The sequence below is a fragment of the Arvicanthis niloticus genome, chromosome X (assembly GCF_011762505.2).
Source record: "Arvicanthis niloticus isolate mArvNil1 chromosome X, mArvNil1.pat.X, whole genome shotgun sequence".
NCBI classification, from domain to species: Eukaryota; Metazoa; Chordata; class Mammalia; order Rodentia; family Muridae; genus Arvicanthis; species Arvicanthis niloticus.
The window spans coordinates 88861360-88873522 of NC_047679.1; the positions used below are offsets into that span (position 1 = coordinate 88861360).

Here is a 12163-nt window from a genome sequence, read left to right on the forward strand (position 1 = left end):
GCCTTTGTTATTATTTTTTTATTTTATTCGTCGAGACTTTCATATGGGTATGCAATGAGATATGAAAGATGGTCATCTAACCTCTCATTTCTCCCTCCGACTCCCTGTAGATTGCCTCCCCTATGTCTACCTCCCATGTTCATGTCTTCTTCATTTTAAAGTACTAGTCTACTAAATGCATTTAGTGCTGCCTATATGTGCGTGAGTGTGGGTCATCCACTAGAACATGGCCATCCTATCAGCAGCCACATCTTCAAAGAGGAATACTTTTCCCTTCTCCAGCAGCAAATAAGTGCCATTAGTTTCTTAGTAAGGAGTGTGACCTGGAGAATCTAAATGTGCAATCTATCCATTGCACATCTATACTGTATTTTTTATTTTTAGAAATTTTATTTTACTTTATGTATATATGCATATCTTGGTGAGTATATGCCATGCTGTGTATGTGCTCATGAAAGCCAAAAGAGGGCATTGGGTCTCCTGGACCTAGAGTTACAGGTGGTTGTGAGCTGCCCGTCATGGGCACTGGGAACTGAACTCAGGTCCAATAGAAAATCAGCAATCTCTCCAGCCCTAATATACCATATTTTCTTTTATCTTTATATCTGTTGATGGGCACTTAGGTGGATTCCATACCTTGACTATGATGAATGATGCTGCAATAAAATAAAGTGCAGAAAACTCTATGCTGAGAACATTTCTCTCCCGCTAGAGCAGCCGTTGCCGTTAACAGTGGGAAGTACCCTGATCGTCCTATGGCTTTAAAATATTTTAATTATGCTACTAGGACTTGGCTACTTTTCATTTACTATACAATATACCTATAAAATCATATGAAGTTCAAAGTCAAGGTCTTATCTTCACTTTACAAACCTATTGTCAATCCTTCTCCCTGCTCAGGTTAATAAGTTGCACTCCAGTCTTTTCTCTATGTATTAACCATCTACCTAAAGGCATTTATACAAACATTTCATTTTGTCCTTTATTAGAAAGGATCACATTTTATACAATATAGGGTTGTTCTCTTTTACCTAGAAATGCTTAATGCCTTCTTTAAAACATGTTGTGAGGTAGTTCATCTTCCAGTGTATTTCCTATAATTTCCCATTGATGGACAGTTAAACTGACCCACCCTTTTTGTGTGTTTACTTTCCATATTTTGGATTGTTTCTAAAATGTTCACTGGGAGATAGAGAGATGGCTCAGCAGCTAAGAACACTTACTGCTCTTACAGAAAACCAGGGTTCAGTTTTCAGCACCCATGCAGTGCTCACAACCATAAGTAACTCTAGATCCAAGGCAGCTTCTGATGCCCTCTTCTGGTTTCCACAGGTACCATGCACTCACACTGTGTACATGTATTCATGCAGGCAGAATATTCATACACATAAAATAAAAAATAAATAAATCTTTAAAAATTTTTTGCTAATTAGCTATCCCAGTATCTAACTTACCATACATTTCTAGAGGGGAGATAACCATTTAAATTTTCTTGATAATAGTTGACAAATTATTCTTCTAAATCAATTTTATCTTTCTGTTCCCCCCCCCTCCCCACCACACAGTTTTGCAGTATTGGTTCATGATGATATATGTCATTTAAGTGTAAAAGAATTCCCAACATGTTAGTACACAACTATTGAAACATTGAAAGATGAAATAATAACAGTATCAACTACTCTCTCCACATTCACTTTCTAATGACTATGTCTCTATATTGCCACTGTCCCTGTCTCTGAACTTGCTGACTGTTACAGACAAATCTATGGTGCCATGCTTCTCACATAAAAGGGACATGACCACAGGTCATGTAGGCTCAAGACAGAGGTCTCCATGCTAATGAGGTACCTAGAGACCCAGAGGGCATAGCCAGTAAGCTTTCCTTCCCAGATATTTCTCCATGGAGAAAGTATTTAATCTGAGGCCCACCCTGTGAAGTGGGGTATGGTTTTATGTCCCACATTCAGCCAGAGACGACTCTCTCAAGGGCAGAGGGTGAATAGCCATAAAGGAAGACACTTAAACTCTTTCCCTGGCCTTTGCAAATATCCACTTGTGTGGTATGTGCATATTCTCTCTCTCTCTCTCTCTCTCTCTCTCTCTCTCTCTCTCTCTCTCTCTCTCTCCCTCCCTCCCTCCCTCCCTCCCTCTGTCCAGTCTAGTCAGAATTCAGAATTTAAGTATTGCTTTGATTATTGTGTCTTTAGTTTTTATTGATTGATTTTCACACTAAGAACACACATCCCCATCTTCATTCATGATATGGCTTTGTATGGTCACTTTCTGGATATTGTAAAGGTTTCCTTACTTTTAGTGTTTCATGAAAGTACTGCTGCTTATTTAACTAGCTCCTTTTGATGGTTATGTAGGTTGTGGATCCTCTTAACAGATAGTATCTAGTTCCAAGGATTTTGTGGCCCCACTTTGCCACATAAAACCTGTGACTAGTTGAAGACAAAGTGTTCCAAAGCCAAATATTACTGGAAGGATCAATGCCAAGACAGTCATACCTGTGGCTATATCCTTTCCATTTTAAAGGGCTACAGATTAACTTTTGTAACATCCTGGTGTCAGACATGGATTCTTTTGCCATTAAATTATTTATTATTATTTGTTTGTTTGGTTTTTTTTGGTATATGGGTATGGGGTCGGAGGTGTGTGTGTGTATGTGTGTGTGTGTGTGTGTGTGTGTGTGTGTGTGTGTGTATGTGTGTAGGTAGGTCAGAGGACAGTTTTCAGGAGTGAGTCTGTTCTTCCACCATGGGATCTGGGGATTGATGTCATGTCATCAGGCTTAGACAGCAAGCATTTTTATCTGCAGAGCCATCTTGCCAGCTTTACACATAACTCTCATAGTAATGCCAAGCTCCTGAAGTATGGAATGACTTTCACCAACACAGAACATGTAGCCCACCTGCAAACAGTTATTCTTATCCCCGTCTGTCTTTCCTTATCCCCAGGTAGCCTAAAGCTCGCTCTTTGTGCTGTGCTTTTGGCCCTTTGCCCTCCTGCCTGCTTCCTGTCCTCTGTCTAGTGCCTTTTGCTCCTCTTGCTGTTTCCTCTTTTCTCAGTCCACTTTCAGTCTATAAATATATTTAGGCTTTCCCAGAGTTAACAATTATGTCTCTGTAGTGCCACTGCCTCTTAGTTCTAGCTTTCACCCCTCTATCCATTTGAACTTCTTCAAAGAGAATAGTTTCTGCAGGGTGTAGGGCATCTAGTGTTATTTTGGAGTTCTTAAAGAAAGTGTTTTGAGTTCTGTGCATTTTAGAATTTCATCCAACAAGTTTGCCCATTTTATAACCTAGCCATCCATGTTGATCACTTGCCTTACTCCCATCTCTTCTCACCTTCTCTAACTCTCTTGCAGGCTAAATCCACATTCCTGTGGCTCTTCTAGATGAGGTACACTGACTAGCATAAGACAGGAAGCTTCCCCATCATTTGAGAGGGTTGTGAGGACAACAGCATCTTCTTTGAGCTATTGATGTATTTGTTAAAACAAGAAGAGATTGGATTATCCAGAGAAGAGTTTGGGAATACGAGATTTCACTAGCAATGGCCAGGGGAACCAGAGAATAGAGGATGATTTCAAAAACTGGGAAGGGATGAGAAATGAGAAGGATGGACAGAGACATAGGGATGTTGTAATTCAGGTGTTTTTAGGTGACCTAGGTGTCTTGGCAGTCTTTTGGCGACTGTAGTAAACAAGGCTGGAGGATGTTGCAGGCTAGACCTCCACAGCAGAACATGACAATGTGACCATCAGGTTTACAGAGATGGGAGGAGGAAGATTGTGGAAGCAGGCTATGGACAGGGTCTGTGTTTCTAATGTTTTGTCCAGTCCAACGCCAAAGGACCAGATAACTTTCCCTTTCACGTTAAACACATCTTGCCTTGGAAGTGAGAAAAAAAAGTTAATGATCTGTTTTGCTCAAAACCTTTTTTATTGCTCTTGACTTTGAGTTGCATCTTTCTAAGAAGGTCGTGGCTGCAGCCCCAGGATTCTTGTGGCTGAAAAAGAGCCATTAAGTTTTTATTATCTGTCAAATGTTTCTAACCATTTCCTCATGCCTAACTACTTCATGGGAAATTTGCACTAATTAAATGTTATAATAATGCAGAAGAATTTATTTAATACATCACTTAGTGCTTAATAGAAGGGCTTAGTAAGTACAATTTACTATTAAGTGATAAGTGCTGGATTTTCAGCTGCCTTTTGGCTCTCTTTTTTTCATTCCTCCTTCTGTCCCTCCCTCTCCTCCCTCTCCCTCTCCCTCTCCCTCTCCCTCTCCCTCTCCCTCTCCCTCTCCCTCTCCCTCTCCCTCTCCCTCTCCCTCTCCCTCTCCCTCTCCCTCTCCCTCTCCCTCTCCCTCTCCCTCTCCCTCTCCCTCTCCCTCTCCCTCTCCCTCCCCCTCCCCCTCCCCCCTCCCCCCTCCCCCCCCTCTCTCTGTTCCCTTCTTCCTGCTACTAATATAATGACATTATAGCTCCCAGTTCTCTCCTCCCTTTCTCTCCTTATTCTCTCACGCTTCCACCTTTATGTCTTTCCTCTGCCTAACCCTTGTAGTTTGGCATCTGTACTGCATTCAGCTCTCTTTGTGGCATTTCATTATAGGCAGGTAACTCTTGGAGCAAGGCAACCCTCACAGGAAGGAAATAGGTGGGACCAGTGTCTTGGATACTCCAGCTGAGGTCTGGCAATAAGAAGCTTGGGAGTTCTTTGTTAAAGGACAAGATTAGCCACCCTAACGTGTGCTGGGGTGACAGTGAGCATAGCAGGCTGTGAAGGTGATGATCATTTGAACACAGGCCTTGTAACCATGTAGAGGAACGAGTAGCGATATTTTCTAGTCCCATTTCCACGCTCATATTTACTGTGACTATTACTACTCTGGTTGAAAACAGTGGTCTTCTGTATCAACACTTTCCCTGTGCAGGCTTTTGGAGGAGTAGTGAGCAGGGGAGAGAGTTCTTTAGCCACAGGTTAGTCCACCAAAGATTCTGCATCCACAGATTCACCAACTGGATTGAATGTATCTAAAGTGTTAGTCTATCCTGAACCTGCAACAGATTTTGTTGTTATCATTCCTTGTACAATACAGTATAGGAACTATTTTTAAAGATTTGCATTTATATTAGGGATTGTAAGTCATCTATGTACAGTTTAACAGTAGCATCCCACCTTTTGATGTTGTCATGACATTGTGATCTAAACATGTAGCCTGCATTCAGAGTTGCCCTCAGAGGTATAAACCAAGCCTGGTTTAAGATATGTGGGCAGGTAATGGAGAGATGGCTCAGTGGTTAAGAGCATGTGCTGCTCTTGCAGAGGTCCCAGGTTCAGTTCCCAGGATTTATGTTAGGCAGCCCACAGCCACCTGTAACTCTGTTTCCAGAGGATCCAGTGCCCTCTTGGCCTCTGTGGCACTGCACTTGCACACTAAAGCACACACATATACACATAAAATACCTAAGCAAATTGGTAACGAAAAGGGACTGGAGAGATAGTTAAGTGGTTAATGGCACTGATTGCTCTTCCAGAGAAGCCAGGTTTAATTCTCAGAACCCACATGACAGGTCACAACAACCTGTAATTGCAGTTCCAGGAGTAATGATATGACCTTTTCTGACTTTTGTAGTATGCACATGGTCCACAGACATACACGCAGGCAAAACACCCATACAATAAAGAAAAAATAAAAACAAAAGGGACAGAAACTCCCTCCACACCTAAAATGTCATTGGTTATACACAAAAGCTATACTACTTTTTACTGAGTTCTTGAGCATCCTCAGAATTTGGTATATGGTAGTGGGGTCTTGAAACCAGTCCACGAGAGATACTGAGAGAAGCCTGACTATATATTTCCATCTTATGAAAGTTGGAACTTAGGTGAAAAGGTTAGGCAACTTGCTCCTGAAGAGAGGTTGAGGTAGCAGAGTCAAATCTAGAACATAGACGTAAGAGCCTTAAAACCACCATGCTCAGCTGCCTCCCAGGACATGTAGGTGGATGCTTTGCTTTCTAGGAGTGCTCTATAGGAAGTTTAAGCACATGGGTACATGCACGGTACAGGTAGGCAGAGGAACTACATGGGCATTCACATGGTGTTGAACACATGGCCTTCATCCAGCTCTATGCTCTGTGCTAAAACAGGAACAGCAGCCTGGCCTCAAAAGCTTTTTCTTTCTTTCTTTCTTTCTTTCTTTCTTTCTTTCTTTCTTTCTTTCTTTCTTTTTTTTTTTGTTTGTTTGTTTTATGAGACAGGGTTTTCCTATGTAGGCCTGGCTGTCCTGGAACTTACTTTGTACATCAGTCTCTCCTTAAACTCAGAGATCCACCTGTCTCTGCCTCCTGAGTGCTGAGATTAAAGGTGTGAGGCAGGATTATGATTGTTCACAGAGAGTCGAGCCTTCTTGGGATACTCTTCTCCTTGTCTGATTTTGGGTGACTTCATTGAAATAATTAACATTTTTTTTTGGCCTTTGTACCTTGGGTTCCTCATCTGTCACAGGTGGTAGATTTAATAGATCATGGTATAAAAAGATTTGAAAATTATAAAGCAATACCCAAATTAAAACCACTGTTGTCATCTCTAAACATCAGGGATCAATTAGGTTCACGCTGGAGCCTCTCAGGCCACTGTACCAGCCTTCTGCTAGTGCTGCTGTGTGGCAGAAGGCATAACCAGCGGTAGCATATTCTACCGAGTACTTGGAGCCTTATCTCCTTTTCTGGGCTTAGGCATTCCTGTGTGAACATCAAGTAGTAGCTGTGTATCATCTTGTCCCCTGGGAAATTTTCCATTAGTGTAGAATTCTGTACTCAAGAGCCAGAGCCATTGTCTGTGTTCAGGGTCCACATTTGGCCCGGCTACCATTCTGGGAGTACTGCCAGCTCTTGGTTTCAGCTCTTGGCACAAGATAGCCTTGGGTACTGTGCTTTGGGTACCCATAACTGTTTGCTCTCATTAGTGCACAGTCTTGATTCCGTGCTTGAACTGAAGGGAGCAGGGAAAGCACCTGGCAACTTTCCTGGAGTTTTTGTCTCCCAGGCTTGCCTTAGAGTCTGTGTGTACCAACCTACCTACCTGCCTGCCCCCGCCCCCCCAACCCACCCTGCTAGGGGAACCATGGCAAATTTCTTTTTTCTCCAGAGTTAGTGTGGCACTGAGGTTTGTCTTTTTGTTTTATTTTGGTCTTTAAAAAAAGTAATTCTTTGAGGGTTTCATTCAGCATATCTTTATCATATTCTTTCCTATCCTCTAAGCACCTCTGTTTTGAGGAGGATGCCGGGTGTTGGGAGGGAAAGGAAGATCTTTTTGGTAAAACATATCAGAGTTGGCCTGGCTTTCTGTTAGTTTCTCTAAAGTAAGGTAAACTCTCAACTGACATGCAAGTATTCCATGGGGAAACTCTGTTCTTGGATTGATCTGAACTTGACCAGACCTAGGATCCTTTTCTTTCTCACAGGGAATATGAGTTCACTACATCTTCCTTTGAATGTTCTTGTCAAACGAGGAGTCCATTTTAAATTCTCTGCCATCTGCTTTCTAGGAGTGAGACTATACGGTTGCTTCTTCAAATGTATTTTGCAGAGTGTCATTATTTATTAATGACTTAAAAAATTTTTTTTCTTAAAGACACACTTGAGAAACCTCCATAGCAACCGTGTTAAAAGTAGCTTCCCTGTCTGCAGAAATCACTGAAGTCCACCATTCACTGATGATATGCCTGGTGAATCTCTTGAGTATATAGCTATATGCAACATCCATTCAATTTTAATGCACTATTACCAGTAGAGTGTTTCCCATGTACCGTCTCTGTAAACTACAGCTTGAAAGGTGTCAGTTGAGATGAGAAAGTATGTTCACTTTGTTATTTTTTTCCTTGAACTGTGAAGGGGAGTGAATGGATGAAGTGTTGAACTTACCACCTGTGGCTCCGGCATGTTAAGGGTGTGTGGGTTCTGAACTGAGTCTAACGAGCCGACTGTTCTGAAATGCCTGTCTCCATCTTATCCCCACAGCTCCCCTTTGAACTAGAGATTTACTACATCCAGCATGTTATGCTCTACGTGGTCCCCATCTACCTGCTTTGGAAAGGAGGTAAGGCCAGTAAACAGATGCCTCTGGCATCCCCATACTTACTTACTTTCTCTCTCTCTCTCTCTCTCTCTCTCTCTCTCTCTCTCTCTCTCTCTCTCCACCCCTCCTCCCTCTCCCCTCCCTCCCTCCGTCTGTCTGTCTATCTGTCTCTGGAGGAATCACCCCCTCTTGGGTGCTTACCAGAACCATGAGGTGGTGCTTGGCTGAGTATCTACAGCGTGCTTAATGTCAGTCTCCAGGCACTGGGAAAGTGGGCATGAATGAGACCGGCCAAGAACCATCCCTTTGTAAGTGAGCATGGTATCACTGACTGCCTGTCTTAGGATCCAGGTTTGGGGTTTTGGGTTCTTGGTCGGTGTCCTGGGGTTTGCATGGCAGCCAGCACACACTGTGTTGTTCTTATGCTTCCGCCTCCCCCTGGGTCAGGGTGTACTTCAGAGAAGGAAAGAAGGACGTACTCTGTCTTCTCAGGAGAGAGACTTTGCATTCTTGCTTTTTGGGTCTGTGGTCTCAGAACCAGAGATGCTCCGGAAAGGATGAGAAGGGCACAGAATAGGAGAATGGAATTGAAGAGAGGCAGATGGAAGCATCATCCTCCATATAGGAAATGACTACATATGTCACTGTGGCTAAGATGGAGGTAGCACTGACCTAGCAGAGACAGGCTGCAGAGAAAGCTGAAGCTCTGCTGATCTCTGTTGTAGACTGAAGAGTGTCGTTCCTGTGCCGTCTGTTGTGTCCTGATAAGCCTCCAGAACTGGAGGATTTTCTTCTCTACTCAGCCACCAGAGCCTGTCTGTCTAGGTGGATGGGACTTTCTGGGAGACAAACCCTTTCCCATTGCACTTCAGGCAGCAAAGTTCCATTTTTAACACGTTGAACATGGCCTGAGGCCACATGGGGCCTTCAGCTCACTAGCTGGTAGTAGTACTCTTGCAGCCCTTGTGGGTCCTGTCAGGTCAGCTCTCCAAACTTTTGACTATTCTTTGAGGCTGCTTTAACCTGGTGCTGCCACTAGGGGTCTCATGCTGTTAAAGAAACTCTTCCCTTTAGTTTATTTGAAAGTGTTGTTTTTCCTTCTGAGCTTCCAGGGAAGTCAGCCGTTCCTACATCCCGGAGACTCCTGCTGTCTCCCAGCTCTGTCCCTGGTGGCATAGGCAATGGTCTAATTAATAATAGTCAAACCTAAGGACTACATGTAGTCTGAATGGAACCAGGCCACTCAGCCCATAGGTATCTTATTGGCCCTTTCTTCTAAGATGGGTGCTTGGAAGTGTGGCCAGATCTATGTGTTGGGTATTGAAACGATTTTGTACTTTCTTCCTTCTGGGTGGGAGTGGGAGGTGGTTAGGGGAAGCCAGCCCAGGATGCTAACTCTCTAAACAGGGGTGATTCTCTGTAGCCCTCTGTCGGGTCACTTTCTGTGTGCTTGGAAGCAGCTGAGCTGAGGAATTGAGATTCTGGGTCTTCATGGCTACTCGGTTCCGAGTTTTAAAGATTCCTTCACTTTCACTTGAGCAGAAGCTGTAGTACCAGCAATGGTAATAAAAGTCACAGTAAATAATAATAACTACCTTTCTTGTGACTGCTTGTTCTGTGTAGAATATCTGTACTATGCACATTTTGTTTATGTACACTTTTAAATAGTCTGTTCATGGATCCTGCTATGGACAAGAAACTTAAGGCCAAAAATATTAGATACTCTGTCCATTGCTCTAAGGAACAAAGCTAGAATTCTATGGCGAGCTGAACTGCCTGCTCTGCCCAAGGTTTCCCTCCCATATACAATATTGTCCAGAAGGCCAGATGTTTTTGTCTTTACCACAGCAGCCCGGAAATCAATTGTGTCCTGTGTGTCCTTTTTTCCTGCTTCACTTCAACAATTTATTCATTGTGGATTCGTTGAATGCCTCTCATGTGTCAGGTGTTCATAGTTGTGATTGGGGACCAAGCCAGAGCATTGCCACACAGCACAGTAAGTGCCACAGACCAGACAGAGTGCGGGAACAATGCCGTTTCCAAAGGTCACCTCTTCATTTCTGCACCATTTCCAGGAAGATAACTGTATATCCCTAGAGGAAATGCTGCTATTATCCAAGGCCCCTAACTCATAAAAAGGGGTGGTATATTCTTTTAATGCTATTCCCTTGTTGTCACCTGAGCGTGGTGAGGATCTAGCTGACAAGACAGGAAGAATGATGCCCCTTTCACTCCAGGTCCCAGTAAGAGCACCTAAGCAACCCATAGAAGCTCGAAGGCCCTCTAGATGGTGTAGAGCTATTTCCCTGTGCCTGTTTTTTTCTAACTCTTTGCTGCCATCTGCTGTTCACGTGGGAATTGTGCACACAAAGAGAAAATAACTGCATTTCTGCCAAAGTAAGGCTAGTGTTGCTTTTGGTCCTTAGCCTTGGGCTCTACCCCTTCAGGAGGAGGCGTGAATCTGGAGAGATGAGCTAATAAGTCCCTTGTAAACCAAGAAAACACTTTCAGGTTTCTAGTCTCAAGACTCCGAGAAATTTCCTGAAAGAAATGCTTGGTAGTTTTAACTCAAGATAAGCTTGCTCTTCTATGGGCATCTCTAGTGTTCAGGAGTGCTGTTTGGCATGAGCACAAAGTTCCTGTCCTGGCAGCTGGGCTGTCTGGGATCAAGTGGGAATCCCCATCCCTTCCTCATTTCCACCATCCTTAGACATCATCCCAGGCTACATGGCCATTCTTGTCCACAAAGTTCATTTCCTGCCCCAGCCCTGCCTGCCCTTTCCCAGTTTCCTTTCTTCCTAACCCTTTGCTTTTGGTTCTCTGAACTACATTTCCTTTTTTTGTTGTTTTTGTTTTTTTGTGTTGTTGTTGTTATTGTTGTTCTTGTCTTTGTCCTTGTTAATGTTTGTGTGTTTTTCTTCATTGTACCTTGCACACTGCAGTTGTATATATACATAGGGTATGCCATGATACTGCATATACTACAGAATGATTGAAGCATAAACGATAGAGCGATTGAATGGTGCTAATCAAACTGTCCTACCTGGCCAGCAGCTCTCAGCAGAACTAAGAGCTCTATATTTTCCCCAAGGCTGTGGCCGTGGACCCTGCCCCTTGTGTTGCCTGGTAACTCTACTGTTCTCTCTCATTGTTTCATCTCCACTTCGGGGAAATGTGCTTTGTCTTTTATCAGTCTCTCTACCACTTCCCCCTCCCCTCCTTCTTTCTCTTCCCTTCTGAATGTGGAATGAGAGGCACCTATACATATCACCATGCCTGCTTTATGTAGCATCAGGATCAAACCCAGGATCTTGAATTTACTAGGCAGCAGTCTATCAACTGAGCTGTCTTCCCAGCCCACCTCTACTTTCCTTTTGACCCCCTACAGTCACCTAATTTGTTGTTGTTATTGTTGTTTAGTTCCCTCACATTCTCAGAAGTGTGGGGCCTTTGATTCTTAGCATTTCTCTTGCAGGGTCAGGTAGCATTCCAAGGAACTTTTATTGAAGAATGTGTTAGTTGCACCCCTCCCTTCTCCAGGCTTACTGCCCTAGCTTCCAAATGTCCTTCTTTTTAGCTACCAGGTCTTGTTTTCCCCCAAGACCGCTCTGAGATAATAAACTGCTACATCGATTTCTTTGGACTGTGATGTCATTCTTTTCAACTTCTTGTCTTCCTAGTTAGCTTGCACCACCATGACCAGTCACTGGAATTTTCCTTTCACCAGCTCCTGAGAATCTCATATCCTCCTGTCCCCTCTAACAGGGAGCAGGTTCCAGTTCCTTTGTAGTGTGGCCAGCCTTAGCCCAGTGGAGGAAATCAAGGATTCTGATGAAGGCCACTGATGCTTCCTGGTTTCTATAACAGCTTAACAGTCAGCACCATTCTCTGTCTTGCCTGTCTTTGTTTATATCCCACGCACACTGCCCTTTTCACACCTTCTTCAATCGTCCTGCTCACTATATTCAAACTTCCTATTCTTTGTGTGCTCAGAATTCTGCCCGTCCCATGCCTGCAAACCCGGAAGTGAATATATGGGAATTTTCTTAACACTGCTCTGCACTTCTTTACCCA

The 12163-nt window shown here is 43.4% G+C and overlaps 1 protein-coding gene across 4 annotated transcripts in view; it reads left to right on the forward strand.

The window, feature by feature from the left end:
- Tmem164 (transmembrane protein 164) overlaps positions 1-12163 on the forward strand; it is a 152218-nt gene that overhangs the window by 113241 nt on the left and 26814 nt on the right. For all 4 annotated transcript variants that reach the window (XM_034484985.2, XM_034484983.2, XM_034484982.2 and 1 more), the window contains one exon: positions 8032-8110. In XM_034484985.2, the coding sequence (XP_034340876.1) occupies positions 8032-8110 (79 nt within the window). The remainder of the gene's footprint in view (positions 1-8031; positions 8111-12163) is intronic.